The 27,390-nt window shown below is 52.2% G+C and overlaps 10 protein-coding genes across 10 annotated transcripts; 4 read left to right on the plus strand and 6 right to left on the minus strand.

Annotated features, from left to right (window-relative positions):
- Positions 1-784: 784 nt before the first annotated feature.
- Positions 785-4,162, plus strand: CGCA056_v002254 (Adenylate-forming reductase; the record flags this gene model as incomplete). The annotated part of the gene is made up of 7 exons (XM_037317513.1): positions 785-1,361; positions 1,427-1,561; positions 1,623-1,705; positions 1,773-1,876; positions 1,938-2,222; positions 2,274-2,367; positions 2,426-4,162. 7 exons carry the CDS (start codon positions 785-787, stop codon positions 4,160-4,162), a joined length of 3,015 nt encoding a protein of 1,004 aa, XP_037182927.1.
- Positions 4,163-4,472: 310 nt separating this feature from the next.
- On the minus strand, positions 4,473-6,342 carry patC-1 (Efflux pump patC; the record flags this gene model as incomplete). The annotated part of the gene is made up of 4 exons (XM_037317514.1): positions 4,473-5,528; positions 5,588-5,735; positions 5,796-6,078; positions 6,147-6,342. The coding sequence occupies 4 exons, from the start codon at positions 6,340-6,342 to the stop codon at positions 4,473-4,475; spliced, it is 1,683 nt and encodes a 560-aa protein (XP_037182928.1).
- A 1,381-nt stretch (positions 6,343-7,723) lies between these two features.
- On the minus strand, positions 7,724-8,657 carry CGCA056_v002256 (uncharacterized protein; the record flags this gene model as incomplete). Its single annotated transcript, XM_037317515.1, has 2 exons — positions 7,724-8,491; positions 8,544-8,657. The coding sequence occupies 2 exons, from the start codon at positions 8,655-8,657 to the stop codon at positions 7,724-7,726; spliced, it is 882 nt and encodes a 293-aa protein (XP_037182929.1).
- Positions 8,658-10,398: 1,741 nt separating this feature from the next.
- Positions 10,399-12,018, plus strand: ASB5 (Ankyrin repeat and SOCS box protein 5; the record flags this gene model as incomplete). Its single annotated transcript, XM_037317516.1, has 1 exon — positions 10,399-12,018. One exon carries the CDS (start codon positions 10,399-10,401, stop codon positions 12,016-12,018), a length of 1,620 nt encoding a protein of 539 aa, XP_037182930.1.
- Positions 12,019-12,591: 573 nt separating this feature from the next.
- Positions 12,592-13,697, minus strand: CGCA056_v002258 (Peptidase M20 domain-containing protein; the record flags this gene model as incomplete). The annotated part of the gene is made up of 2 exons (XM_037317517.1): positions 12,592-13,084; positions 13,144-13,697. The coding sequence occupies 2 exons, from the start codon at positions 13,695-13,697 to the stop codon at positions 12,592-12,594; spliced, it is 1,047 nt and encodes a 348-aa protein (XP_037182931.1).
- Positions 13,698-14,228: 531 nt separating this feature from the next.
- On the plus strand, positions 14,229-15,208 carry yvcT (putative 2-ketogluconate reductase; the record flags this gene model as incomplete). The annotated part of the gene is made up of 3 exons (XM_037317518.1): positions 14,229-14,296; positions 14,395-14,689; positions 14,747-15,208. 3 exons carry the CDS (start codon positions 14,229-14,231, stop codon positions 15,206-15,208), a joined length of 825 nt encoding a protein of 274 aa, XP_037182932.1.
- An 84-nt stretch (positions 15,209-15,292) lies between these two features.
- Positions 15,293-19,822, minus strand: CGCA056_v002260 (putative transporter; the record flags this gene model as incomplete). Its single annotated transcript, XM_037317519.1, has 11 exons — positions 15,293-16,021; positions 16,078-16,599; positions 16,653-17,319; positions 17,962-18,275; positions 18,327-18,370; positions 18,432-18,709; positions 18,766-19,086; positions 19,137-19,286; positions 19,343-19,522; positions 19,599-19,633; positions 19,688-19,822. 11 exons carry the CDS (start codon positions 19,820-19,822, stop codon positions 15,293-15,295), a joined length of 3,375 nt encoding a protein of 1,124 aa, XP_037183920.1.
- A 473-nt stretch (positions 19,823-20,295) lies between these two features.
- On the plus strand, positions 20,296-24,492 carry CGCA056_v002261 (Uncharacterized protein; the record flags this gene model as incomplete). The annotated part of the gene is made up of 5 exons (XM_037317520.1): positions 20,296-20,363; positions 20,446-22,636; positions 22,689-23,004; positions 23,055-23,557; positions 23,611-24,492. The coding sequence occupies 5 exons, from the start codon at positions 20,296-20,298 to the stop codon at positions 24,490-24,492; spliced, it is 3,960 nt and encodes a 1,319-aa protein (XP_037183919.1).
- Positions 24,493-24,750: 258 nt separating this feature from the next.
- On the minus strand, positions 24,751-25,131 carry CGCA056_v002262 (uncharacterized protein; the record flags this gene model as incomplete). The annotated part of the gene is made up of 1 exon (XM_037317521.1): positions 24,751-25,131. The coding sequence occupies one exon, from the start codon at positions 25,129-25,131 to the stop codon at positions 24,751-24,753; it is 381 nt and encodes a 126-aa protein (XP_037183766.1).
- An 870-nt stretch (positions 25,132-26,001) lies between these two features.
- Positions 26,002-26,976, minus strand: nlhH-2 (Carboxylesterase NlhH; the record flags this gene model as incomplete). The annotated part of the gene is made up of 1 exon (XM_037317522.1): positions 26,002-26,976. The coding sequence occupies one exon, from the start codon at positions 26,974-26,976 to the stop codon at positions 26,002-26,004; it is 975 nt and encodes a 324-aa protein (XP_037183921.1).
- Positions 26,977-27,390: the final 414 nt, after the last annotated feature.

Here is a 27,390-nt window from a genome sequence, read left to right on the forward strand (position 1 = left end):
GACAGACGGACAGACCCTTCAAGGTCGCAAAGAAGGTTTGTGAAAGTGCCTGCATGAAGCACACAACTAGGTTCCACGTTTTTCCGGGGCGGGGAGGGCGCACAGGGACCAGAACTGCATGATATCCCGTCCGGACTTGCAGATTCGACGACGGAGCCATTGCGGGTGTGAGGGGGCGGAACGTTGTAGCTTGTGGTCGAGGCTGGTTGATGTGCAAGGCGCTGTCCAAGTTTCCTGTTTGAGAGGTCAACGGCCAGGTTCAACCCGTGGTCGGACAAGGACATGGCTTTCTCACGGCGCCGCCTGCATGACCTTCTCAACGGGGAAGGAGGCGTTTTCATGTGTCAATCAACGGCCTGCGGTGTAGGCGTGTGGATCTGGAGGGCCGATCGTGATGGGAGGATTCGCGCGGCGAACCCTGGTGGTTGATGCAACTCAAGACGGCTGTACGTTGAGAGATTTTCATGTCTCTTGCATCCGGTCTCGATGCATTCGTCCCTGACGCATTCGGAAGGTTACCGGCGATGTGTCGACGAGGGAAGGGCGAGAAATTGTCTCAAGGAGGGAAGGTTGGGCGACGGTGGCCCAAGGAGGTCTGTCAAGATATTTAAAGTCGTGAGGGACCGCCGATGTTGGATGACTCTACCCGGACCACAGGAGCATTTACTCCCTCGAATCAGTGAGGATTTGGAATAGTCGACATCATCATTTGGAATTCATTTGGAATTTATCCCTGCCCCGTTGCTCTTTTGTTGCTATTTTAGTAGCCACGCAGCCAGCAGACATGCAGAACCAAGTGGCCAAAGACTCGGCATCAACTCCGGTTGGGCCGCCTCCCCTCTTCTTCACCAAAGGACCACGAATCACAGCAAACTATCCCACTGTCACCGCCGCCTTCTATCATCATGCAGAGACTCAGCCTGATGTCACTGCAGGCCGCGACCTGACGGCACCCCAGATTCGAGAGATCACATACGGCGAGCTCGCTCGTCGAGCCAACCAGCTCTCCAGGAAACTGACCAAGCTTGGCGTCAGACCCGGAGATCGTGTCCCGCTTGTGGTAAAGCGAGGCATTGACATGTTGGTTGGCATCGTTGCGATCCTGTCTTGTGGAGCGCAGTATGTGCCCCTCGATGGGGGCGTGGTTCCCGACTCTACGCTCCGCTTCGTCCTCGAGCAGGCGGGAGGCAAGCACGTCCTCTGCCTTAACTCGACAAAATATCGCTTCGAGACCCTCGGGGTCCCTTGTGAGACCTTGGTGATTGACGAAGAGCGGGAGAAGGATCCCGAGCATGCGCAAATCCTGCCCTATCAGGACTTAGCTGAGACACACCACGGCTGCTATGTGATCTACACTTCAGGTGCGCGATCTGGCCAGCTGCCAATTAGACACCATGGTACGATTACTGACGAATTGTCTTTACAGGAACTACGGGTACTCCGAAAGGGGTGGATGTCACCCACAAGAACGTGACTAACCTGGTGTGCCTGTCGCCCGGGAATCTGAGTATCTCGGCTGGTACCAGAGTGGGCCAGGTACTGAATATCAGTTTCGACATGGGTAAGTTGCCAAAAAGAAAAGCCCGTCTCACAAAAACCAACTTTGCTGATTAGTTTGAAAGCGGCGTGGGAGATGCTAGGTTGCCTCTGCAACGGCGGAACCCTGGTTCTTCGAGGCTCAAAATGGGAACCCTGCATCCGCGAGGTACGAAGAAAAACGCCACAGATTTCTCTCACAAAGATCAGCGCAGCTGACTCGAGCTGATCCCCAGATCCAAGTTCTGATCTGCACACCCAGCATCTTGGCCAAGTACGATCCCCGGGAATATTCCAACATCCGGGTTGCTGCGACCGCCGGCGAACCTAGTTCCCAGAGGTAAGTCAAACGCCACAAAATTCTACCTTATTGAGAGTTCGCTGATTTGGTTTTGCTTTAGACTTGCCGATCTTTGGGGAGCTCACGCAAAGTACTACAACTGCTGTGGTCCTACCGAGACAACGATTGTCAACACCATGCACCTCCACCAACCAGGACAGACCTTGACCATTGGCAAGCCAACCCCCAACAACACTGTCTATGTTCTCGATGATGAGGGCAACTCTCTCGGGGTTGGCGAGCCCGGCGTTATGTGGGCCGGAGGCCATGGCATCTCTCGGGGATACGTCTCCCTCCCCGAGAAAACGGCTGAGCGATACAAGCTTGATCCCTTCGCCAATGACGGGTGAGTAGTTTTGTTGCTAGCGTTGGCTACTTTGCTGACCATTCGGAACAGATCCATGATGTACAACACCGGAGATCTTGGACGATGGAGGCAAGACGGGTCGATCGACATCCTCGGAAGAGTCGATGACCAGATCAAGATCAAGGTACGCAGCATTTGTGTCATATTCCCGTCTTACATCCTCGCTGACAGCACCTGTACAGGGTTTCCGAGTCGAACTCGATGGAGTCACCTCTTCAATCAACTCATGCCCCGTCGTCTCAAGGGCAACTGCCCTCCTGATCGACAACGAGATCCACGGCTTCGTCGCCCCCAAGGACTGCGACCTCGACACCATCCAGGTCCACGTCCGCGCCCGTCAGCCCTACTACGCTGTCCCGACAAAATTCCACTTCCTCGACGCCTTGCCCCTTACTTCAAACGGCAAGGTGGATAAGCGAGCTCTGAAGGACATGGTCACCGAGGACACCATCGACAAAAAGGAACCCAACGTCACCGTCAGAGAGACCAGCTCCAAAGAGTCCCTCTCCGTGGACAGCCGGTCCACCACCGCCGACGAGAAGTCCCAGTCGTCCTCGTCCAGCTTCACCGAGATCGACGAGAAGCTCGATCTCGACCGCGAGATTCCCGGAAAGACCTTGGATCGCCCCTACCGCGGCTTCGTCCACCGCATCGCCATCGTCTACCGCCGCCTGTTCACGATCGTTGGGCTCTTCAACATTGGCGCCGTCATCGCCCTCATCTTTGCCGGCTTCACCAGAGACTGGCTCGGTACCCTCACGGCTATCAACCTCCTCGTCGCCGTCTTGGCGCGCCAGGACTTTGTCATCAACGCCATGTACACCATCACCTGCAACGTCCCCAAGTCCTGGCCCCTCAGCATCAGGAAGCGATGCGCAAAGATCTTCCACTTTGGCGGCGTTCACTCGGGCGCGGCTGTCTCTGCGGGCGCTTGGCTGCTCGCGTCGAACATCAGCTCTGAGGTTTGCCAGCTGACTGAGTGTCCCAACTGGGGCCACCAATCCATCGCCTCCAAGGTCATCTCTTGGCTGTTGACCGGGTTGTTCACCATCACTATCGCCCTGGCCTGGCCCGGATTCAGGAAGAAGCACCACGACATGTTCGAGAAGACCCACCGCTTCGTCGGATGGACTATGCTCGGCCTCTTCTGGGCGCAGATCGTGCTCGCTGCCAACGACGGCAAGGTCTCATCCATGTCTCTCGGCGAAGCCTGCATCCGCACACCCGGCTTCTGGATGCTCGCCTTGGCAACCCTCAGCATCGCGTCATCCTGGTTCTTCCTCCGCAAGGTTCCCGTCGACGCCGAGGTCCTTTCCAACCACGCCGTCAGACTGCACTTTGACTACACCGTCCCCGTCAACGGCAGCTTCGCCCGCCTCTCCATGAGACCCCTCCTCGAGTGGCACTCTTTCGCAACCATCCCAGCTCCCAGGCCCGTGGGAGGGCGCCCCAAGGGATTCTCTCTGGTCGTGTCCAACGCAGGCGACTGGACCAAGAACGCCATCCAGAAGCCACCCACTCACATCTGGGTGCGCGGTGTCCCGACCTGTGGTGTCATGCGCATTGCCACCTGCTTCAACCGCATCGTCGTCATCGCTACTGGCTCCGGTATTGGTCCTCTCCTCGGTCATATCCAGGAGCAGAGCTGTGCGACCCAGCTCATCTGGTCCACGCCAAAGCCTGAGCAGACTTTTGGAAAGGAACTGCTCGACAACATCAAGGAGAAGATCCCCAACGCGGTCATCCATGACACCAAGGTCTCTGGCCGCCCTGACCTAGTCAAGATGGGATACAACCTGGCGAAGAGCTTTGAGGCGGAGGCTGTCATCATCATTGCGAATGAGAAGATCACCAAGAAGGTGGTCTATGGTCTCGAGACCCGAGGTGTTCCTGCCTACGGTGCCATTTGGGACTCTTGAGTGAGTTTGGATTGGGGTGGAAGCTATTTGTCTAGTGAAAAGCGATAAGAGGAGGGATTGGTTTCATTTCATTTCATTAGTATGGTGTCCGGAGTTCTGGGGGTTTGATCTTAGCCTTCGGTTTCACTAGTCCACATGTCACGGCCTATGCATCTAGTTCCCGAATTCACAGTCTGTTCTCTTTTGGAAACATAGCCTTTCTAAATCCTTGCCTACTTCCCACTTCACCTTCTTATTTTGAACAAATGGGAAGGCTGCCTGACAAACTTTGCCGAGCCCGGTATGCAGCATCAAACAGCACTAGACCACATCACTTGGCTACCTTAGTCTTACCAAAGTCCAACTTTTCCCAACTCATGAGGCAACCGCTGACCAGGGCAACGATGCCGCAGGCCACAATGAGATATTGGTTATTCGCGATCACGTCTGCGACGTCACTGACAGCTGCTCCCATAACCCGTGGATCAGCATCACTCCAGATCTTGGAGTCGAGTCCAGCCAATGCCTCTCGGATGTCGTGGTCGCTGAACCCCAGTCCATCGAGCGAACCCTTCAACTTGTCGAAACCGATGTTCTGGAAGATGCAACCGGCAAGAGCCAAAGTCACCGAGACACCGGCAAGCTGGAACATGATGAAGAGCGCAGTAGCATCCAGTCGCCTGTGAGCAGGCACGCTTTGCGCCATGACTGATACTCCCGTCTGCCACATGCAACCAACACCCGCTCCGATGAGACTACTCACGCCCATCACGCGGCTCTCTGAGGTCGTGGCTGTGATCTGGGCTTGGAGGGCGCCTCCGATGATGGTCAGGGCGCCGCCAACAACGTAGAAAGGAGCGTATCTGCCGACGACGGGTATCATGCCCGCCATGACGATGGTGAAGAAGATGAAGGTGAATATGAACGGAAGTAGCCTGACAGCTGCGTCGACCGGGTCGAAGCCCTTGGTGAAGGCGAAAAACAGAGGGGTGTAGTACAGGGCGATCCCGTAGCTGCCTCCGACGGCGTAGGTGGCGAGGCAGACGAGGATGACGGCTCGGTTCTTGAGGAGGTCGGCGGAGATGTTGCGGTGTGTCTTGTCGGTGAGCAAGCAGAACTTCTGCTGCAAGGCGTAGGCGAGGTAGATGACGCCAACGAACACCCAAGCGATGATGGCGGAGTGAGATGACCATTCCCATTTGGAGCCGCTGAAGATGAGGGCCGAGCAGAGCAGGATGAAAGACGCTACGTGGAGGACTACGCCTGTCCAGTCAACAACGCGCAAGCCCTCGATAACGGGCAACGCGCCGGGTGCGTGCATGTTCGGCAGGGCGAGGAGGTTGCAGACCATGATGATGGCTAGCATGGGGAGATTGATGTACATGGCCTATGTGAAGTTGTTAGATATTTATTTTGCAGTAGTTCTGCGTGTGAAGAAATACTCACCCATCTCCATGTAGCTTTGTGGTTCTCGGCGAAGGCACCGCCGATGACGGGACCTAGCGTGAGGCCGATGGCCCAGGACACAGCTAGCAGACCTTGGGTGCGTGGGAGCTCGGTTGGTGTAGTCAACGTCATGTTGATGATGATGCTCCTGTTGGAAAACTATTAGTATCAACCCGTGGGGCACTATGGTGATGGACTGATAACTCACAGTTGGTAAAGTCCAGCTCCTCCGATACCCTGAATAGCACGGCCGATGATCACCGTGTTGATATTTGGAGCCGCGCCCGACACTGTAGAACCGACGAAGAAGATAAGAGAATATCCGAGAACCTGGTACCTCAGGTTCCCAAGGACAACAATCTTGCGGGCGAGAGGGACCGTTGCGACGTTCATAGCTGTGTAAGCTATGGCAACCCATGACAAGAGATGTACCTGGCCGAATGCCTCGTAGATCGGGGGCTGAATGTTCGCCGTGTTACTGACATCGTAGCCTATCCGTCGAGTGATTTGTGTTAGTCTTGTACGAAACCTTCTGGCCATTAATGGAAATAATACTGACCAAGAAGCAGTCCAACCAGACAGAATGCACCCTGAATACACGGCCATCGCCACGCTGGCCAACCTTCTCTGGGATGATTGCTCTCTGAAGTGACGCTTTCCACGTCTTTGGCTTCAGGTGCCACACTGCCAACATGGGTGCTCGCGCGTTCGGTGTTATCGACAGGGTCTGGCGTGGGCTTCCGTTCCGTCTCCATGGTGGAACAGAACAGACAAGAGGAAGACTTTGATTGAATGACTACACAACCTGAAGAAGCAAAGAGTGCTTTGGATGTTGTAGGTTGAAGACGAGCGTGGCACAAGAAATCTGCAACTCGGGTGTCTACACCAGGCAAATATACCAAATCCGCTGCCGTCGAAGACACGGGAGGCGTCGCATTGTTATCTGTGATGAATGGGGGCGGGCGGCTCGATCCTCACATTTCACCAACACCAACAGATTGTCGACATGCAGTTTGCAGCCCGCAGCCCCCAGTCGAGCCACAGCCGCAGACCCCCATGTTCCAGCGGCGCAACCAACGGCGGACGCACATTGCAACGCTAGGTTTTAAAAATAAAGACATAACGGGGCGAACCGAAAAAGCCGACGGCAGCGGCAGAGACTGTTTGTCGCCGCAAACTCGCCCTCGAATGCTACATTGGGGCCGTTGGCCGCGTGAAGCACCAACAGAACGTTGCATGTGGCGCCAACGAACCCATTCAGCACCACGGCCGGACCAACGTACGTGACGGCCGCCCCCAGTACGTCCGTAAGGAAGGACGGAACACTGTGGCTGCGCCGCAATCTGCGATGATTATCGCGACAAACAGAGCACCAATACGGATGTTGCACGCTGAGAATTTTGATAAAGCTCGGGGTTATTGATCGAATTCGTCGATATCGCCGGAGTGTGTGTTCCGCGACAGCATCCGGCAGACCGACACGTATTAGTTCAAGCCAATCTCGAAGTGCGGAAGCTTCAGCCTGGGCGTTTCACAGACAAATGAGCTTGTTTGTGTCGTTGACTAGGTACGTATGATAAGCTTACGCACGGGAAGGAGTTGCAGGTGGCAGACGTCTGGGATGGTAAGCTTACCGAAGGAGGAAGTCTTGTTGCCCAGAGAGAGCGATTCAAGTAAGATTGCTGCATTCGTGACCAGGATTCGATTGGGCCCGCAAAGTACAACACAGCAAATCGGGCAAAAACGCCATGCACGATGATGATTTGGCTGGTTGCCGAGACCATTGAGGCTTAAGCAGCATTCCTACCCGAAGCTGTCAGACTTTCGAGATCATACCAAAGGTGTGGCGCGGATAGCTCCTGACGTGATAATCGCACGTTATTTGAACCCGATCCGAACGTTCGCTTATGGTAGAGGACGAAAATTGTCTGCATCCTTCAGAGATCACTTGATACAGAGTTTGCGATCGAGACCGTTACCTGACACTCGGATAATCGACAGCGATGGGATTCGATTTTGCGTCAAGCTACGCATTCAAGCTGGTGTGACCTGTTGCCAGACCTTGCGCCGAATACATGTATTCAGCGACTGTAATATGTCCCAGAGTGTAACATGCCTAGAAATAGCAGAAAGCCTTCAGTATAAATACATCTCAATGTCCAACTCTGCGACGAAGGCTTCCGCCAGCTTCAACCGACAAGCCCCTGGTTGCATTGTAGACCTTTGCCAAACCTCGATGACAATGTCCCAAGCCAATCGGATTTCGTGGTCTCCCCACTTTCTGACGACGTTCGAGAAGAGATCTCGCGAAAGAGACCTAGCAACAGTGTCCTGATTCGTGGATAGACATACTATGAAGAGAGGGTACATAAGTGCAGCAGCTAGGTGTGGCACACCAGGGAACGAGTCACCTTTCGAGTCGATGACAGCTTGGCAGGCAGCCAATGCCCTCATCTCAGTCAGCTCGTCGCCAAAACCCGCCGCTGCACTATTTGCCTTATTCTCTGTCGCAGACCGTAAAGCTCTACAATGAAGTATTGCCGCAGTACGGAACGCTTCCCACAAGTGAATTTGGACCAGTTCGCGGCATAGCTCTCCAGGCCAGTTGCGAAGTCTCTGTTCAGCGTCGGGAGAGTCCATATTGCAGATGAGGTCTAGAAGAGAGTACGGCAGGCCAGAGGTTTCTTGGACTCCCGTCAAATGACGCTGAGTCAAGTATGCGGGCCATATCTTTAGCGACTCCGTGCTCCGATTTAACGTGAAATGTGGAACATCAAGAAGTGCGATGACTTCGATCAGATGACCGACGAGGGGCGATTGAGTCGTTGTCTCTAGAAGCTTTCGTTGCTGTAAAACGGTATGAAGTCCTTTGAGTAAGGTAGTCCACTTGTAGAGGCCATTTATCTAACCGCGCAATCGTCAGACTCTGTGATATGTAGAGTTCATCGAAACTTACGCTCACACTACATAAGAGGACTCCCGTGGCAAGAATTTCGTCTCGATGAAGGTTGTCTGGGGATTGAAGGTCATTGATGTAACCCGAAATACCAAGCTGTAGATAAACTGGCATTAGATGTCTGTATTCGTTTGTCAGGCTCGCCTGATATGCTGCAAAGGTATTGCAGAGCGAAGTCGAAGTCTTTCTCATGGGTAGAATGTCTGACTTCATGAGTCCTCCGTCGCCAGACCTTCCGGTCAAAGTCAGATATCCGCTTTCGCAGACTATCAGAGTCGGCCGCCCGTGGAAATTTCCATTGAATGGCACTAACATACATTGGTCGACCAGTAATTTTGTTGTCGTGTCGTCAACTGCTGGAAGCAACCCCTTGTCAGGCGGACTCCTCGACTTGTCTGAAGCTGTCATTGAAGAGTTTTGGCGATCCTCGCATGATATTGTGTCAGAGTTACCGCTGTCGGCGGTGGTTTGCGCGCTTTCCTCCAACTGTGTTCGCTGTTGTGAGACCCTTCTACTTGAGCTCTGCGGGCGGACTGGCTTGAGGATGATGCCACCTTTAGAAGTCGTTCCGCTTGAAGAGCCCCAGGTCAATCGAGTCTCATAGCCTTCGCATGCAAGGTTTGCATGTGCGCATCGGTTGCAGCTCGGCTTGATCTCGTCGCATTTTTTACGGCGCCTCTTACACGTCCAACACCTGGAGCACATCAGTTCTCGAAAGCTTGATCTCATCCACCAGGGGCGAGCCAGAAAGACAGGCGGGAAAGGGGGACCGCAGCCGTATCCACTTTCGTGATGTGCCAAGGCACTTTGCAGGACGGAGCCTTGGTGCTGCTCAAGCCGTCGAATGAGATTTCTTACCCTCTTCGAGATCTGGAACCGGGAGTAGTGGCTTCGGACACAAGCCCAGAGTTTAATGATGACATACTGGCCATGGTAGGTGCTCTCAAGACGAGCTACTTGACGCTTGTGATTGGAAACGTGAAAGTAGAGTGTCATGTCTTTTCTTTTCAACGCGCTGATTTTAGGGAGCTCATAGGCGACATGCGGTGCTAAAAATTGCGGGGAACCCGGTCAATGTTAGCGGCATGCGGTAAACTCGGCCTCCGAGTAAAGAAGTGAGATGTTTGCCATCTATCGATAGTCCTGGCTGCTCTAATCTTGATACGTCTTAACTCATGAATATGACCTAAGTGGCAAGCTGAATCACCAAAGCTTTTAATTCTGTCTGCGGTTGTGATCTCGATTCTGCATGTGTCTAAGCCTTCGCTACAATCAACGCTAAACCGTCCCAAAAGGGATCCCAGCAGGCGGTAAACTGCTGCATGGGTACGACGAAGGCTTCGACCTGACGGATCAAAAAGCAATATACAATTATATTTCATGCTATTGCCATTGATGCAGGGTAGAGCTTGCAGTCGCGCCGAATTCAAATTGAACTACAAGAATCCACAGGCTTGTTGTACAAGAAACACACGTCCTTGTTGAAGGGCCGCTAGCACTGCTTAGGTCCCAAGCCACCAAAAGAGCAATGGAATCCAATTGGATCGCGCAAGAGGCCCCACTGATCCGTCTTTTATCCGTGCCTGCCCCTAATAAGTTCACATTCTCTACTGACGACGTTAACGATCAACATCTTGGGCCAGGTTCCAACTGAACACCCTTGCGTACGGTGGCCACATTCACCTAGATCCGCCAATATTCTACTTCTTCGAGGGTAAATTTCGAACTCTACGACCGTCATATGAGATTCGTGCAGAATTTGCTGACAATAACCCTAGCCCATGTTCAGTCACGGCAACACAGTTCACACCGACCCCTTTCACCACGACGGCAACGCGTCATCGCCAGAACAGTCATGGTGGATGCTTCCCTACTTGTTCCGGAGCTATGGCTAGAGATAGCCCGACACTTCCGCAGCAGATCAAAGACCAGGACGGCGGCCCTTGCACGGGTCAATCGCTACCTTCATAGCATCTTCCAAGCCGAGCTTTACCGTGCTGCTGTCAAACATTGGGCCTCCGAGATCACTATTTTCGCCGCTGCCAAGGGCAATCTGGAAACTCTGCAGGTCGCAGCCAAGTATGGCGCAAGACTCCAAGATTTCTATCTCGCAGACCCAACAGAAGAAGTGGAACACAGATGGGCGTCCTCACTCCGGGAACTTCTCCCACCCCAGGCTTGCTGGGCCACACCTCTTCATCTGGCCGCGCATAAGGGCCATTACCATGTTGTTAAATGGCTTGTTGCGCAGGGGGTAGATATCAACGCTGCTGGCAGACTTATCTGCAACTGCAAGCCTGTGGGGAGTCGCGTACCAGTACCCAGGCCGGTCGCAGACCATCGCCACCCAATGTCCGATTACCCTGCTTGGACACCTCTACACCACGCCATTTGCGGTGGACATACTTCAGTTGCCAAGCTTCTACTCATAGCCGGGGCCAATCGCAATCTGGTCGTACCGGTTGGGTCCGCCTCGTACCCAAATGAGTTCACAGAGTTACAAGATAGCGAAGCGACCGAACATGGTGACCAGCATAAACCTTTCGCCTGGTTTCATGATCCAGCCCGGAAAGCCTTCGTCCAGGATATACACCCAATTCACGTTGCAGCGGCATTCGGCAACAGGTCTCTAGTCAAATATCTGACGAGAGAATGGGGTGTGGACATCGACAGACTAGATGACAATCTCGCGACACCGCTACACCATGCCATTGCGGCGAAGAACAAGTCCATGGTCGTGTACTTGCTGTCTCACGGGGCTGACGCGACCAAGTCATGGCAACTCCGTGTGGATAATGATGCCGTCGTATCACACCACAACGCCCTCGACTTCGCCCTCGCTTTTGACGCTGACTGCTGTTCTGCCATACTGGAAAAAGCAGAGAACATAGCATGGATCGAAACTGCTGATGAAGGCGGGCATGTCCGCTTTGAATCGAGCCTGAAGCTTTCACTCGCGGCATTTGCCTTCGAGCCGATGCACGAAGAGCACATTTACACGTTGAGAGGTTACGCCAGAACGGCGAACGCAGACTTGATGAATTACGTGAGATATCCAATCACATCCATCGAGAGCACCTTTTACCACATCCTCGACAAATTTGTTGACTGCACGAAGGAAGAAGCCCCTCGCATGGGAGCTGGATGGGAAGGCCATTTTCTTGCTGAAATGCAAGCATCCTTCAATATTATTTGCATCATCGATTGCGTCCATCTGAATCATGAGGCGTACCTAAGAAAACTTCTTGGTATGAACCATTTTGGCATTGACAGCCTTTTTCCGAAGGAAAGTTTGCTGCAATTGATCCAGCTTGTCGGGATGGGTATCCCCGATGTCCCGTTCCAATGGCTGCGTCCTATCGACAAGGATGTCGAGTCTTTATCGCAATGCCCCATCGGAACCCTTGCCGTGGTGTTTATGATAAGCTCAAGCCGTATTGAAGGCATTAGAGATGAAATTCGCCGAGTCGATTGAAAAAGGTGCAAAATTGGCAGTTGACGACCATAGTACCATTGCATGCTCGCCGTTGGTCGTACTACTCACTCGCTTGAGGTATGACGAGGAATACTATAGGAGGGTAAGTCACCGCAGTTGGATGGGGAGTAATCTGGTCACTTTGATCAAGGAGCTCGGATACGCTGGCGGGTGGAATACTGTTATGGAGGCCAACGCTCAAGACATGGTCGTCGCTGTCAACGACTTTTTCCACGCGATTCCAGAGGACGATAGAGTAACGCTATTCAGGGATGTAAGAGATTCCATGCCTACTTCGTTGCAGGTATCAGTCAGCAAGGCATTGGGAGTTGAGTTGGTGAACGATATCTGAATCAGTCACCGCGAGCAGTCACAAGAAGCTGTGATGTTTCCACAGGAGAATGTTTATCAGATGCTACTGAAAATCACCCAAGTACAAGAATTGCAGACACCCCTCTTCGGCCTTAACAAATCGGAAGCAATACCAGTCACCTGGGTCAACTGGTACGCTTACTATGATGGCTAGCCAATGTCTTTCCTGGATGGAAGATGGTACTGGGAATAGTTTGGTCATTACAAAAAATGGAGTGTAAGCTTTTTGTATCCGTCGACGCTTTCCAACAATTCGTCGATGATGACATGTTCGTCCTTCCCATGAGCAACCAAAATTGTACCCGGTCCATACAGCACCTTCTTATGCGACCCTTTGAGTCTCGGAACATCTGTTCCGTAACTGACTGGGGCGGACTCGAACCCTCTAATGTCGAAGTCCAACAGAGTTTCGGGGTATTCAAATTTGAAGTCAACTCCAACTCCCGGAAACTCTTGCACAACACTTGCAATCTGTTTCTTGATCTGGGATAGATCGGCAGCTACACGAACCGCACACAAGGCCTTTGCCTCCGCAGCCACGACGTTGTAACCGGCTCCTCCTTCGATCTTGCCCATGTTGAAGGTCGAGGGACCTAGGAGATTTGAGACGGGCCAATCCGTTGTTTCCAACTTGCTCATGGCTTTGATCAACAACGATATGGCGTTGCTCCCTAGATGGGGGTAGCCTGAGTGACTGCGTAGAGTGTTAGAGCCAGCGTTCACTCGGTGAAACTCTAACAAAATCTAACTTACCAAGCCTTTCCGGTCGCCGTCAACTCGAACACAACATGGCCCTTGTGACCTTTCCCTAACTTTCCCTCAGTAGGCTCTCCGAAGATGCCAGCCTCCCAGGTTAAGCCCATGTCGTTGGCGGCGATCATCCCGGGGCCTCCCTTCTCTTCGCCCACGACGAATAGGAAACTGATGTCTCCATCTTTGATCTTGCCTTCCTTTCGAAGCTCCTCGATTGCCATGACTTGAGCAGCCAGCGGGCCCTTGTCGTCACAAGCTCCACGACCTCTTACTATTCGTGCGTTTAAGTCGATCGACAGCGGGATGTGGGGCGGCACGGTGTCCATGTGGCAGGTTAGCAGGATGCGCGCCTCCCGCTTAGCGCCCAAATATGCATAGACATTGTGCCGTGTTGAGCCCGGTGCAATGGCAATTCTCTCAACCGTATACCCAAGACATTTCAAGTAGTCTTCCAAAAATAAACCAACTTCAAGCTCTTCGTCGCTGGTGCTTTCGACTGACATGAGCTGTGACAGTAACTCCACAACCGGAGGAAGCTCCTTTGAGCTCGCCATCTTGCATGTGAGAGTTGTCGGTGTTGACGAAATCAAAGAGCAAATTGCAGACTTTTGCAGCTCATTAGACGTCAATAAGCTGCCTTGAACGTGATGATTCTTTTGTTGCTTCATCCGACCGGTGCTGGTTGCCGTAGGCGGACCGGAATTGGGCCCAGCAGAAGTCCCCGCACCGGCAGCGATACCGATTGCCGATCTCGGCCTATGTGCCGAGTGTCCCAGGCCGTCATCCTAGCTATCGGCACCTGACCAGATTACAGCATCACTGACAACGATAGGCACATGGGAAATGCCCCCCGCGTTAACGTTCCGGCTGGTGACATAAGGTCGGGAGCTAATCCGAGTTGCTTGGTAGACACGAGAAGAGCACACAGTATCGTTCCACAAACCCTGCAACTATGGGGAGCATAGCATCCCAAAAGGCAAGCAAGCCCACCATTCTGCTCGTTGAATCGAGCGTCCGAGGTGCCGAAACAGAACAGTGGGATCGTATACGATCAAGCTTTAATATCATTAAATACGACTGTCAAGATGAGAAAGAATTTTGCTCTCGTCTTGCTCCAGGTGGACCTTACTCAGCCATCGACGCCATTGTCCGGGTAGGATGGTTGAAAGCTGGGCAATTCGCAACCCATCAACTCTTCCGAGGGCCCGCTGTCGCCAAATATCCACCATCGCTCAAACTCATTTGCTGCAGCGGTCATGGCTATGATGCCGCTGACATTCCTGCCCTCACAGCAAAGGGCATCACCTACGCCAACTGTCCGGATACGTGCACCGAGGCCGTGGCTAATACGGCACTGCACCTCATCTTGAACTCATTCCGATACTTCACTCTCGCAGAGCATCTTGCACGAAATGATCGATGGATTGAGAGCCGTCGTATTGGCACTATGGCCGTAGATCCTTCGGGCAAGACTCTGGGCATCGTCGGCATGGGCGACATTGGTATTGCCATCGCTCGTAAAGCCGCCTTGGCATTGGATATGAAGGTAGACAAAAGCTAACGGCAAGCACTCCCGCCATACCGTTGGCTAACGCTTTAACAGGTTCACTATCATAATCGGAAACCGCGGGAGGATCTCCAAAGAATTGGTGCCGAGGCCGTCTACCATGAATCTCTTGAGTCACTATTGAGAGTCTCGGATTGCATCTGCCTAGCGTGTCCACTAACACCCGAAACAAAGCACATGCTGTCTGCAAGTCGATTCAACATCATGAAGTCTGAAGGGGTTCGTATCGTGAACATTGCACGTGGCGGCCTTATTGACGAGGACGCATTACTGGATGCGATGAAATCGGGGCGCGTGGTTGGCTTGGGTCTTGATGTTCATGCGGCCGAACCCACGTTGAACCCAAAGCTAAAGGAGAACTACGACACGACACTCTTGCCCCACATTGGTGTTTGCTCCGGAACGAGTTGGAATAACTTTGACAAGATCACGCTCACGAACCTTGAAGAGTGGTTCTTCGGCGACAAGACCAAGGTGACTGCGGTGAATAAAGTCTGAATACGATATAAATATAGAGATGGAACGTAGTTTTCTGAGCTGAAACATCATGAGAGCTCCTCAACTCCAAAGACCGCGTACATATTAGATGTCATTCGTCGTTCTGATATCCCAAGCCAAAGAAGAAACGCCAATTTCATCATTCGTAATGTCAAAAGCACTCGGACTCCACTCTGAGTATGGCTGGCCCAGGAAGTCTTGGATAAAGGGATCATCGAAGGGAGCTCTCCCTACCGAGGAGACCTCAGCTGTGGGGCTTGTTGTTGTTGAGGGTGTCTGGCCAGTCTGCGATCTGTTGGGGTCGCCCTTTCGCCGACTCGAGGTCGGGGCAACGTGCGCGGCGAAGGTACCAGCAGCTGTCATGTACCCTTGTTTTGGACCTGTAACCTGGCAGCTGCTAGTGGCATACTTGCTCTCGAGGTCCTCCTTGAGTGTTGCTAGTCGGTCGCGAAGTTCGGCGGCTGGGAGATTACCGTCGTCGGCCATGGACTGCAGCAGCGTGCACGCTAAGTCGACGGAGTTACGGTCGCCATCGTTCGGGTTCAGAATGTTTGAGAGGATGAGTATGATGGTGGATGAGAATATGAAGTGAGCGTCGAAATATCCGAAGGTTGCAATGGCCCCGTCCACCCAGAGCTGTTTCAGGAGTCGATTGGATGCTCTAGCAGCATATATACAGGCCTCCCCCAAGGCAATTGTCATTGGCGGCAGCACCTTCGTAGACTCTGATGATGGCGATGACGGAGTTTGAGATTGGCGCATGTAGTATTTGAAGAGAAAGAGGAGGATAGGCCTCGTTGTCAATACCACGCACTAAAAAGTAAAGTCGTCAGTATTCAGTGTAATTCTTGGCTTCAATCGTAACATACCTGGTTGAAGTGAAGTCGCAAAGAAGCGACTGCCCTTGTGCTGTACGAGGGGGTTCTGCTGTGGTCGAGAGCCAATTCAGGAGGCAGTGTCGCATCCCATTCCTTCAGACTCGTGAGAATTCTATGAACGTTGCTCACAAAAGTCTTTTCGTGGGGCGAGTGAATTTTGTAAGTGTGGTCTAAAAGTAGACCAGTGATGCGGGCCAATCTGATGTTGGCGATGAGCTGACCCGCGTCCACGAACTCCTCCTGCTCCTCGGCAGAAAGGCCGTCCGATGAGGGAAATGGGGCATCGATATCTTCATCTTTGATCATCACCGGATGGCCCAGCTTTGCACTGCATAGACGATCGAAGGTGTATACGGTCCACCAGACGCGCCGCCGATTTTCGATCTCAACTGGGGGCGTTTTTGGGTCATACGTGATGTTTCTGTGAAGACCCATAGTGACACTCAGTCGTAACGCAATGCCCGCATATGTGTATGCCGTGTTCTGTCTGTTCAAGGCATGCGAGTAAAAGCACTGCGTCCATGTTAGATCACTTGAAACCAGGGCCATTTCAATCAGCGACTCACCATCAGCAGCAGAGTCTCGATGTACTCTATGTTGGGTTCCTCGTACAACTCCTCAAATAACGACACTGATTGCAAGAAGAATTTCGCACCTGGCACTTCTCGCTGACATGTCGACTTTTTGAGATACAGCTCACCGAGGGCAAAGACTGCGAACAGCCGACAGAGGAACATGGTGTCCGGAGTTTGCTCCGTTGCGGGGCCGTAGAGCCGATCCACTCTCTGAGAGAAAGACTTCTTCTTCAGCAAGTGGTAATCACTTCCGATAAATCTCAAGACAACTTGGACAAGAAGATTGGCGTAGGTGTAGTTCGGGAGTTTGTAGTCGGTCTTGATGGCTCGTTGAAGGGTTGGATGTTTGAAGACTTTGACGTTCCTTGGTGGTGTAGGACCATCGTGCCATAAGATGTTGGCGAAGGCAGTAAACGCGGCAGCGCCGACATAAACTGGCCGTGGCGCTGCAGGATCACATATCCGCTGTTCAATGACGGGATGGACCACTTCAGCGGTGGAGATCTCTTCTTCTTCCTCCTCCTCCTCCTTTTCTTCGTGAGCTTCTGTGTTGACCACGATCTGGTCCGACACCTGGCTTGCTGACGGACTAGCCTGAGATGGGAGAGATGTCTTCCGCTTAAGCTCCTCATTCTCGTCTTGAAGTTGTTTTATGTAGCTGCAAATAATGAGCTTAAATCTTCAAAATTTCTTGGCAAAGCTTACCTTTCCAAGACTGAGATCTTTCTCTCGCGGACTGGATAAAGACAAGCAGCGATATCATTGGACCTGTCACAGGCCCTGCACGGAGTGCCTCCGGTACACTTGATCTTCTGAGCGTGGCATCGTTGGCAAGCTACAACGCTGCGTTTCAGCCGCTTCGAAGCACGCAATCCCGAGGACTCACTAGGCGATGCCATGACTCCGACCTACCATAGCTTTTCGACAACATTGAACAGCGAAATGGAGAGAATCCGGCGTGGAGACTACTGTTGGAGTGGATCTGGTATTTAGATCCGCATCCTTACCCCAGTTGTTGCGGGGGAACGAACCACGATAAGGAACGACAGCTGCTATTGGAAGAAAGTGCCGGGCCTATCTCCCCTGTATCTACCCCTATCATCGCTAACGCGCGCCATGGGCTGTTTATCGTTAGTCCATGCAACCCAATCTTCGGGCTTTGTTTCTTTCTTGAAGATTACAGCTTGAAAGCAATACTCTGTTGGAGTTTCTTTTGAAAACTTTCGCATTAAAGTCATTGCTAATTATTTGAAAGTGTTTAAACGAAAATGAGGCTCGACAGACAACAGCTTGTGATTACAGAGTGTACTTGTAGTACACATCGAAGTCTCCCTTCTCGGGGATGCTCGGCAGAGGAGAACCCTCTTCCTCCGCCTTCCTGATTCTCTCTGCGCGCCTCTTGTTTACAATATGCATTCCTATCATGAGAGCGGCAACACACGCCAATGCAACTGCCGCGAGACCCATAGCGATAGACAATCCCCGGATATATCGGGGCTTGTCCGAGCTGACGAAGATTTGACCCACTGCAACTCCAGCAGTGTTGCCAAGGGTCAGGGCACCACCAACCATGGTGGCTCTCTTGAAGTGTTGTGCGGCGTTGTCGCTGAGCCACTGTTGAACTGATTAGCATCTGTTGATGGTCAACGCAGGATTTCCACTCACCATCAGACTCATTCCTGTTGTAGGGTAAATTCCCATCACAGCAACTGTTCACTTAAATTAGCAAGGTTCGATGCATTGAGAAGTTTTTGGCACGGAGGAACACACCGAAGCAGGCAAAATATCTGACACCCAAGTTATCAACGGAAATTAGCAACGCGTATCCGATGATGAGGCAGATAAGAGGACCACCGATCCAGTATCCGCGATTCCCAGTCTTGTCGGACATGTAGGCTGTGAAGAGGAAAGTGATAAGGCCCCAGACGTAGATGGGAACCGTCATCAGGTTCGCGGTAACCGAAGTGTAACCCAAGCCGTTGACAATGGCTGGGAGGAATGTTGTGAAACCGTATAGGGAGATGTCGACAGCGAACTGGAAGATCCAGCTATTGAACTTGTTAGCTTTGTGAACGAGAAGCTTCAAGTTGCATCGTAGACGTACTGGAGATGGAACTTGGGATCGATCAAGCCATCAATGACAGCCTTCCAACTGAACTCTTCATCAATACCAAAAGATGGCTCCAATTCGTAGCGAAGTTTCATCATTTCTTTCTCCTCGGGCGTCAGGAACCAGGCGTCCTTCGGTGTGGCAGGGAAGAACAGCCAGAAGAGCGGAGCGATGACAATCGTCATGCAACCTTCGATGATGAAGAGGGCTCTCCATGTCGAGAAGTATGTTCCGGTTCGGATTTGAGTCAATGCATATGCGAAAATGCCACCGAAGGCGCTGGCAATTGCACTGAAGGCAAAGATGATAGACGATCTAGAGCGATGATGAGCCAAATGAACATCAGCAAGTTCGGTGCAACCAACCTCTTGCCCCTTTCAGACTTCTTGTACACCATCCCAATGTAAACATTGATGCAAGGAATGAGGCCAGCTTCAAAGAAGCCAATAAGCATACGACAAGCGTAGAGTCCTTGCCAGTTATGGACGAAGCCGGTGCCTAAGCAAACGATACCCCTGAAGATCGCTCTTGTTATTCGCGTGTTTCTAGAATGGATGTGGATGCAACCTACCAAGCGAGACAACAGAAGGTGAGCAAGTGTTTGGGGCCAATGATCTTGAGTAGAATAGCAACGGGCCCCTCGAATGGCACATATGTAGCGTAGAGAAGGGTGACAGCAGTGCCATATTGGTTGCCAGTCAAACCAAGGTCTGCTGGGAGGCCGGCGATCTGCGCGTTTCCAATGTTGCTCCTGTTGTCAATCTGTTAGCTATTGCGAATCCACATGTAGTAGTTGATGGCCGGCTTGCCTGTCAAGGTTGGCCAACATGTACAGGATTCCGAGGCCACCGATCGCCCAGATCTACAGGTAAATAGGTCAGCATGGACACACGTAACGAGACACGAATCTCCTTACGTCGAATTTTCGCATCATCTTAGCCTCCTTGACCGGGTCGATATAGGCAGAAACCTCATGGCCCTCGCTAACATCGTTACCCTGGCCATCCTGGCTGCTGCCGGTCTTGATGTCGAGTTGCTTGTCTGCACTCATTGTGGTAATCCAGTCCTGCAGCCGACCAAAGATGGAAACTGGCGTCGCATCGTCAAGAAGCCGAAGTCGGCATTTACTGTAGATATATCTCTATGCACAACTCAACAGGTCTGGAGAACTATCATCCCCCCTAGTTGGCGGGCGCGCCACGGCAATCCTCATATCTGTTGATGCCTGTTTATCGCCCTACACGCTAGGGTGGCGCAGATGATAAGGCTCACTTGGCGCAGGGTCGCCGGGGTAGCTCATCCGATCCTTATCAGCTGTTATCAGATTCGATCGGCACTTCATTTGACAAACCGACTTAGCTTCGATAAGCCGGCAAGCATTGCCGATCGAGTCTCGGCACAATGATGCTGAAGCCGAGTTGAAGTTGACTTATATCGAATATAGGACAAGGCATGGAGAATTGAGTGCAAGATGCTGTTTTGAGCAGATGCTATCAAGCTCAACACTATTGAACAACTTTGAAGATGCCATCAGCAATCTCCCAAGAGGGAGTTCGTATTGCGATAGACAGAGGCGGTACTTTTTGCGATTTGTGAGTTCATCCCTAGCAAGCAGCCAACATCACCTCTGTAGCTTGGGAGAAGCGCGATCAACTAACACGCAACTCGTTTTAGCTGGGCAAGAATTCCTGGTCATAAAGAAGACCTCGTCTTCAAGCTTCTGTCTGTATGTCCAGATGAATATGACGATGCTCCTACCGAGGGCATCAGGCGCATCTTGGAAACTGCCACAGGATCGTCAATCCCCAAGGGAACCCAACTAGACTTGGCACCGGTTGAGAGCATACGCATGGGAACAACTGTCGCCACGAATGCATTACTCGAGCGCAAGGGCGAGAGAGTTGCCTTGCTGATTACGAAAGGATTCGGAGACCTTCTCATTATCGGAAACCAGGCCCGACCACGATTGTTCGATTTAGCTGTGAAGAAACTGGATCGCCTTTATGAGAAGGTCGTGGAAGTCGATGAGAGAATCACCGTCGAAGGCTCTTCAGAAGATCCGGACTCCCTCGTTATCGATATAGCCTCAGACCCAAGTCTGTTCACCGGCGTCAATGGTGAGGTGCTAAGGTGCATCAAGAAGCCGGACGCAGACGCCGTCAAGAAAGACTTGCAAGCCGTCTGGGATGAGGGCTATCGCAGTTTGGCCATCGCGCTGATGCACTCTTACAACTTTCCAGACCATGAACTACAGATTGGTGAAATCGCTAGAGAGATGGGCTTCAAGGTCTCATTATCTTCTCAACTTCAGGCCATGATCAACATCGTTCCTCGTGCTCAATCCGCCACCGCCGACGCCTACTTATCACCCATCACGGAGAACTATCTGGACAGCTTCCGAAAGGGCTTCAAGGGCGAGCTGATGAATGAGGACGGAAATAAGCTTTTGCTTTCTCAATCGCATGGCGGTCTGGTCAAGTTCAGTGACTTCACCGGTCTTCGCGCCATTCTTTCCGGCCCCGCTGGCGGTGTCATTGGATATGCGAAGACTTGCTATGATGCAAAGGAGGGAACCCCGGTTCTTGGGTTTGACATGGGAGGGACCAGCACTGACGTCTCCCGTTATGGAGGAACGCTTGAGCACGTCTTTGAAAGCACCGTTGCCGAAGTCCCCATCCAATGTCCCCAGCTGGATGTCAACACTGTTGCTGCCGGTGGTGGGTCTATCTTAGAGTGGAACGGTGGTCTCTTCAAAGTCGGCCCTGACTCTGCCGGCGCATATCCGGGCCCAGCGTGTTACGGAAACGGGGGCCCATTGACGATCTCGGATGCCAACTGCTTCCTGGGCAGGATTTTACCGGAGTACTTCCCTCGCAAACTTCATGTCGACACCGTCCGAGAGAAGTTCCTCGCGCTCACGGACCAGGTCAACCGGGACAAGCATGGTAGCGACAAGCTCACGCCGGAGGAAGTCGCGATGGGGTTCATTCAGGTTGCCAATGCCACGATGGCGAGACCGATCCGTACATTGAGCGAAGGTAGAGGTTTCGAGGCGTCGGCGCACAATCTTGCTTGCTTCGGCGGCGCAGGAGGCCAACACGCCGTTGCCATTGCCCGAGATCTCGGCATTCATCGCGTTCTGATCCACCGACTATCCAGTATTCTGTCAGCGTTTGGTATGGCACTTGCTGATATTGTCGTTGAGCGCCAAGAGCCGGAAGCCGTGACGTATGGCCCGGAAGCTCAGGAGAGATTGACTCAGCGTTTTGCGTCCGTCTCTTCGCAAGGGACGAAGGACCTTGAGCTTCAGGGCATTCCGGCTCATCGAGTGTCTCACGAGAAGTTCCTCAACATGAGATACCGGGGCAGCGACACAGCTCTGATGATCCCCGAACCAGAGGATGGAGACTTCGCCGCAGCCTTTGTCACCCGTCATCATAGAGAGTTTGGTTTCAGCCAGGAGAGAGATATCCTGGTTGACGACGTCCGAGTCCGTAGTGTCGGAAAGGCTATGGAGCTTCCTTTATCGAACCCTTTTGAACAGATGGCAGGCTCAGAACAGTTCCCTCACGTCGATGCAACCAATGCGAAGACTCAGAGGATATACTTCGAGAAATTGGGCTGGACACATGCGCCTGTTTGTCACATTGACAACTTGCCTAAGTTGAGCAAAGTCCAGGGCCCTGCAGTGGTTTTTGACGCGACTCAGACGATTATCTTGGATCAAGACAGCCATGCCGTCGTTCTGGACTCACATCTGGTCATTGACCTGGTCAGCCGAGAAGAGAAGACGACGTCAACGGACGAGGTCGACCCGATCAAGTTGTCTGTTTTTGGTCACCGTCTTATGTCAATCGCAGAACAGGTACGTCACCGCCACTGACAGTAATTGCAAGGCCAAATCTAACACAATGCAGATGGGGCGAACTCTTCAAAAGACCTCAATCTCCACGAACATCAAGGAGCGACTGGACTACTCTTGTGCGATCTTTTCGGCATCCGGCGGACTTGTTGCTAACGCACCCCACATTCCCGGTCATCTTGGCTCAATGAGCACGGCGATCAGGTATCAGGCGGAGAAATACGGCAAAGATGGTCTCAAGCCCGGAGACGTCATTCTCTCTAACCACCCTTGTGCCGGAGGAACGCATTTGCCAGATCTTACTGTCATCACGCCAGTCTTTGACGACAACGACAACCCGACGAGAATTATGTTCTTTGTGGCAAACAGAGGTTTGATCTATGGGCTTCGTTCGTATGAGCCAATTGCTAACTCTTGATAGGTCACCACGCTGACATTGGAGGCATCCTTGCCGGTTCAATGCCACCCAACTCCACTGAGCTTTGGCAAGAAGGTGCTGCTATTGAGTCTTTCAAGATGGTCGATAGAGGAGTCTTCAATGAGGAGGGCTTGGTAGAGGAGCTCTACGTAAAGCCTGCGCAGTATCCTGGCTGCAGTGGAACGAGGACATTGCGAGACAACATCGCCGACCTGAAGGCCTCAGTTGCTGCTAACAATCGGGGTATCTACCTAATCCAAGATCTCGTCCGACAATACTCGTGGCCGGTGGTTGAATTCTACATGGAAGCCATTCAGAAGAACGCCGAGGAGAGCGTCCGGGCCTTGCTGAAGACCTTCAGCCGCCGGTTCCGCGGACATCCCCTGAAAGCTGTTGACTACCTGGATGATGGAACGGCGCTGGCTCTGCGGGTGACCATCAATGGAGAGGACGGATCCGCCAAATTCGACTTCACGGGAACCGGACCGGAGGCGTTGAACAACCTGGTGAGTCTGCTCTGTAGGGATTTGTGGCGGCAAAGGCTGACTTGATTTCGCAGAACACACCCTCAGCTGTCATGTACTCTGGCATCATCTACTGTATGCGCTGTATGATCTCTTCAGATATCCCCCTGAACCAAGGATGTTTGGCACCCATCGAGATCTACTGTCCACCAAACACCCTCTTGTCACCTAGTCTCAAGGCTGCAACCGTTGGATCCAACGTCGAAACCTCTCAACGCATCGTCGACCTCATCTTCAAGGCATTCCGTGCTGCAGCTGCCAGCCAAGGTACCTGCAATAACTTGACATTTGGCTACGGCGGCACGGATAAGGATGGGCAAGTCACCAAGGGCTTCGGATACTACGAGACGATTGCTGGCGGTGCTGGTGCAGGTCCCCACTGGGAAGGCCAATCAGGAGTACACACGAACGTCACGAACACGCGCATTACCGACCCAGAGATACTGGAAAAGCGTTACCCCGTGTTGTTGCATGAGTTCTCTATCCGCAAGGGAAGTGGTGGTCTCGGCCGAAGACGAGGTGGCGATGGCTGTGTTCGTGATATCGAGTTCCGCAGGCCAATGCAAGTAAGCATTCTGTCAGAGCGACGTGTCATCGCGCCATATGGTATGGCTGGTGGCGAGGAGGGTCAACGAGGAGTCAACCTTTGGATTCGAAAGGATGATGCTGACAACACCGTAAGAACAATCAGCTTGGGTGGAAAGGCGACGGTGATGATGAACCCTGGTGATCGCATCATCGTGCAGACACCAGGCGGTGGAGGTTATGGGCTCAGTGAGGATGTGGTGGAAGAGTTCATCCCTGAAGATGAGGGAAAGGTGGAAGGTATGAAGACCAATGGGGTCAATGGGTTTTCCCACGTTTCACGGGCGAGCGGCAGTGTAGCCAACAGAGAGTCCGCCGCGGCGTCTAACTGAAGACGTAGCTCAACGATAAATCAATAATACAAAGAGTCAGGCTCAGTAATCACGCATATAGACAGCCGTATGTCGGAGAGATGAAGCTTTCTCAATTATGAAGCCCTACAACCAGGGTTTGTCGACTGACGTGCAGTACGGTGATGAATCAATTGCTTCCAAGATACACAAGGCGCAAGTTTACAACTTCAGGGGCGGTAAAACCTTTCTTGACAAGACTCCTGCGAACGTGACCGTCGCAGCAGAACTAGCCGACAATCACTTCCTCTCCCAAACCTTGACGCCTCCCACGTTGAACACGTGCATCTGGTTTCTGTCCCAGAACCCATCCTCATCGGCCGCAATCTTTGCAGCAGCCTCCGGCTCGGACAGGATGGCACCAAATCTCTGCCACGCAGCCTCGTCCTCGAACTCGATGGTCACAATGACGTCGTATTTCATCTGCTTGTTGTTTCCGAAAAGGACAATGGGCTTGTCATCTGCTCCGCCGTGTTGGGGGTAGTATCTGGTGTGCTTCAGGGGCATCGCGTTGCCACACAACTCCTGCACCAGAACTAAGTGTTGCTCGTATCGTCTCTCAAACTCGTCGTGCGAGATACCGTCTTTCCGGCAAGCGAGAACCATGCTGGTGAAAACCATTTTGATAGGACTTTAAGCGAGGTTGTAATAGAAGATTGAGGATCTTGAACATTATTTCGAAGACTTGCTTTTCGAATGATTTGAGTTGTGATGAACGTTGGGATCCAAGTATATGATGGGATTTATTGCCGAACTTACAGGTTGCTGTAAGTGTACTTATAGTCCAACGCCGTATTCGGTTCCCATAACACAGATTCTAGGGAGTATTCCTGTATGTTCCAGCGCCTTCACTTTGATCCATTAAGCCTCTTCCGTTGCCTGAAACCTCAAAGGCCGAAGTAAGCTGGCACCAGACGGCCTCAACTGGTACTGATTGGCCTCTAGTGGGTAGCACAGCGACGGTACCCCGCTACTCCGCACCCAACTCCGCCAGTCGCAAACACGATCAACTCCGCAGAGGGCGATACGAAAACTCCGCATAACAGTGATCTACGTTGGAATTAACTATGGATGACTTAAACCTATGTAGGCAATTGAGTGTACACCCGCGCTAGGTGAGAAACCAAAAACCCGCCCACAAAATCTGGGCGCGGTGCGGATGGAACATTGTCCGCGGCCATTTTCTTAGTTACCACATGCGGCTTTCTTTTAGCCTAATTGGCTGGGTTTTTCAACGCACGTTTAGCAGAACGAAATTCAAGAGGAAAGAGCGTTGTGATATTTATGTGTATTATCTAGTCTTTGGTAATGAAAAGAGAAAGTGGCTGGATAGATATCTCGGTTGTTCATGATGGTACTAATCATTCCCACGATTGAATGATGGCGAATGAGACTTGGATAGCTCCGTGAGTTCGCCGGCATCTGTTCTTGAGTAACATGGTCTTTGTTATTATCTGATGTTCCTAGAGGTCAGGCGATTTGACACCGAGCCTACAACTGCATCAAAGCTCTTCTGCGGGACTGAAGTGCTTGCTTTACCAAAGTAGCATTGGATGCAAACTCGAATGCATGAGGCAGTCCAGGCAGAATATGGAGCTCAACCTCAACCTCTGCTTCAGCTAGCTTGTTGGCATAGGCAATGTCTTCAAACATAAAGAGATCCAGTTGTCCCACATCAATGTAGGTAGGTGGCAGACCTCTCAGGTTTTTGGCTCTCCCCGGCGCAGCATAAATCGAGGCATTGGCTTTCGGGTTCCCGGCTACTCCTTCGCCCAAAACGGAGCTCCAACCTAGCTGGTTGGCGTTTTCACTCCATAGAAGGAACTGGGTGTAAGAAGAGTTCTCAGGTAACCGTGTTCTGTCATCCAGCATGGGGTAGACCAGGACCTGCTTCGCAATGGGAGGGCTTAGGGCGCGGTCTCGGGCTAGTAGGGCGGCACCAGCCGCAAGTCCGCCGCCTGCGGAGTCGCCCATGATAGCGATGCGCTTGTTGTCAACGTGGTACTCCTTGGCGTGGTCAGAGAGGTATTTAAGGCCATAGTAGATGTCCTCCGTAAGCTTGGGACCGGGCTGCTCTGGCGCGAGACGATAGTCCACAGCGAAAAGGTCCAGCCCGTAAAAGTCAACAGCATTGGCAATGTTGGGAGCATACAGCTCGACGCTTCCTGCCACCATGCCTCCGCCATGGACGTAGAATACTGCAGGTTGTTGCGTGGAGTTTTTGGGCTTGTTGGAGTTGGAAAAGTGTGTGATGTTGAGAACCGTCCCGTCGTGGCTCTCAAAAGGGATAATGGTTTGAAGAACGTTTTCTGGAATGGGCATTCCGAAGCCGAGGCCCTCTAGCAGACTGTCTCCCCATTCCCGTAATTCAAATACGTCTTTGAAGGTTGCGGGGGAAGGAGGAATGTTTACACCCGAGAGAACTGCTGCAAACTCGGGGTCATAGTGAAGAGTTGAAAGAGACATGTTGATGTTCTGAGGAAGGAACAATGTTGTTGTTGCGTATGCGCTTCTCAAAGCTGGAAAATTGCGGACGTGAAGCATGCTTTTTATATCAAATCTTCGGTCTAAAATCTTCAAGGCTGTCTAGCGATCGCGAGATATCTCCTAGCTTAGACAACACTTGCATTTTGCAGCGAGTGGGCGGCCAAGTCGTACTATGGAGGCTGTGATGTAGTGTTGGGGCCCTATTGGTGGGTGGTGTCCAGCTGAATATGGTGATGGGGATGCAGCCTTGCTCTACAATTGAGACCCCAAGGGTTAGCGAGACACACCCTTTCTTTTCAGATGACGATTCCAGTCAGCTTTCACCATTCTCAGCCCCGTCCATGGGGTGGCTAAGACAATTCAGTGTGCTCAGGCAGGCTTCAAACCCCCAAC

The sequence above is a fragment of the Colletotrichum aenigma genome (assembly GCF_013390185.1).
Source record: "Colletotrichum aenigma strain Cg56 chromosome Unknown KSG_Cg56_contig02, whole genome shotgun sequence".
Classification (NCBI taxonomy): Eukaryota; Fungi; Ascomycota; class Sordariomycetes; order Glomerellales; family Glomerellaceae; genus Colletotrichum; species Colletotrichum aenigma.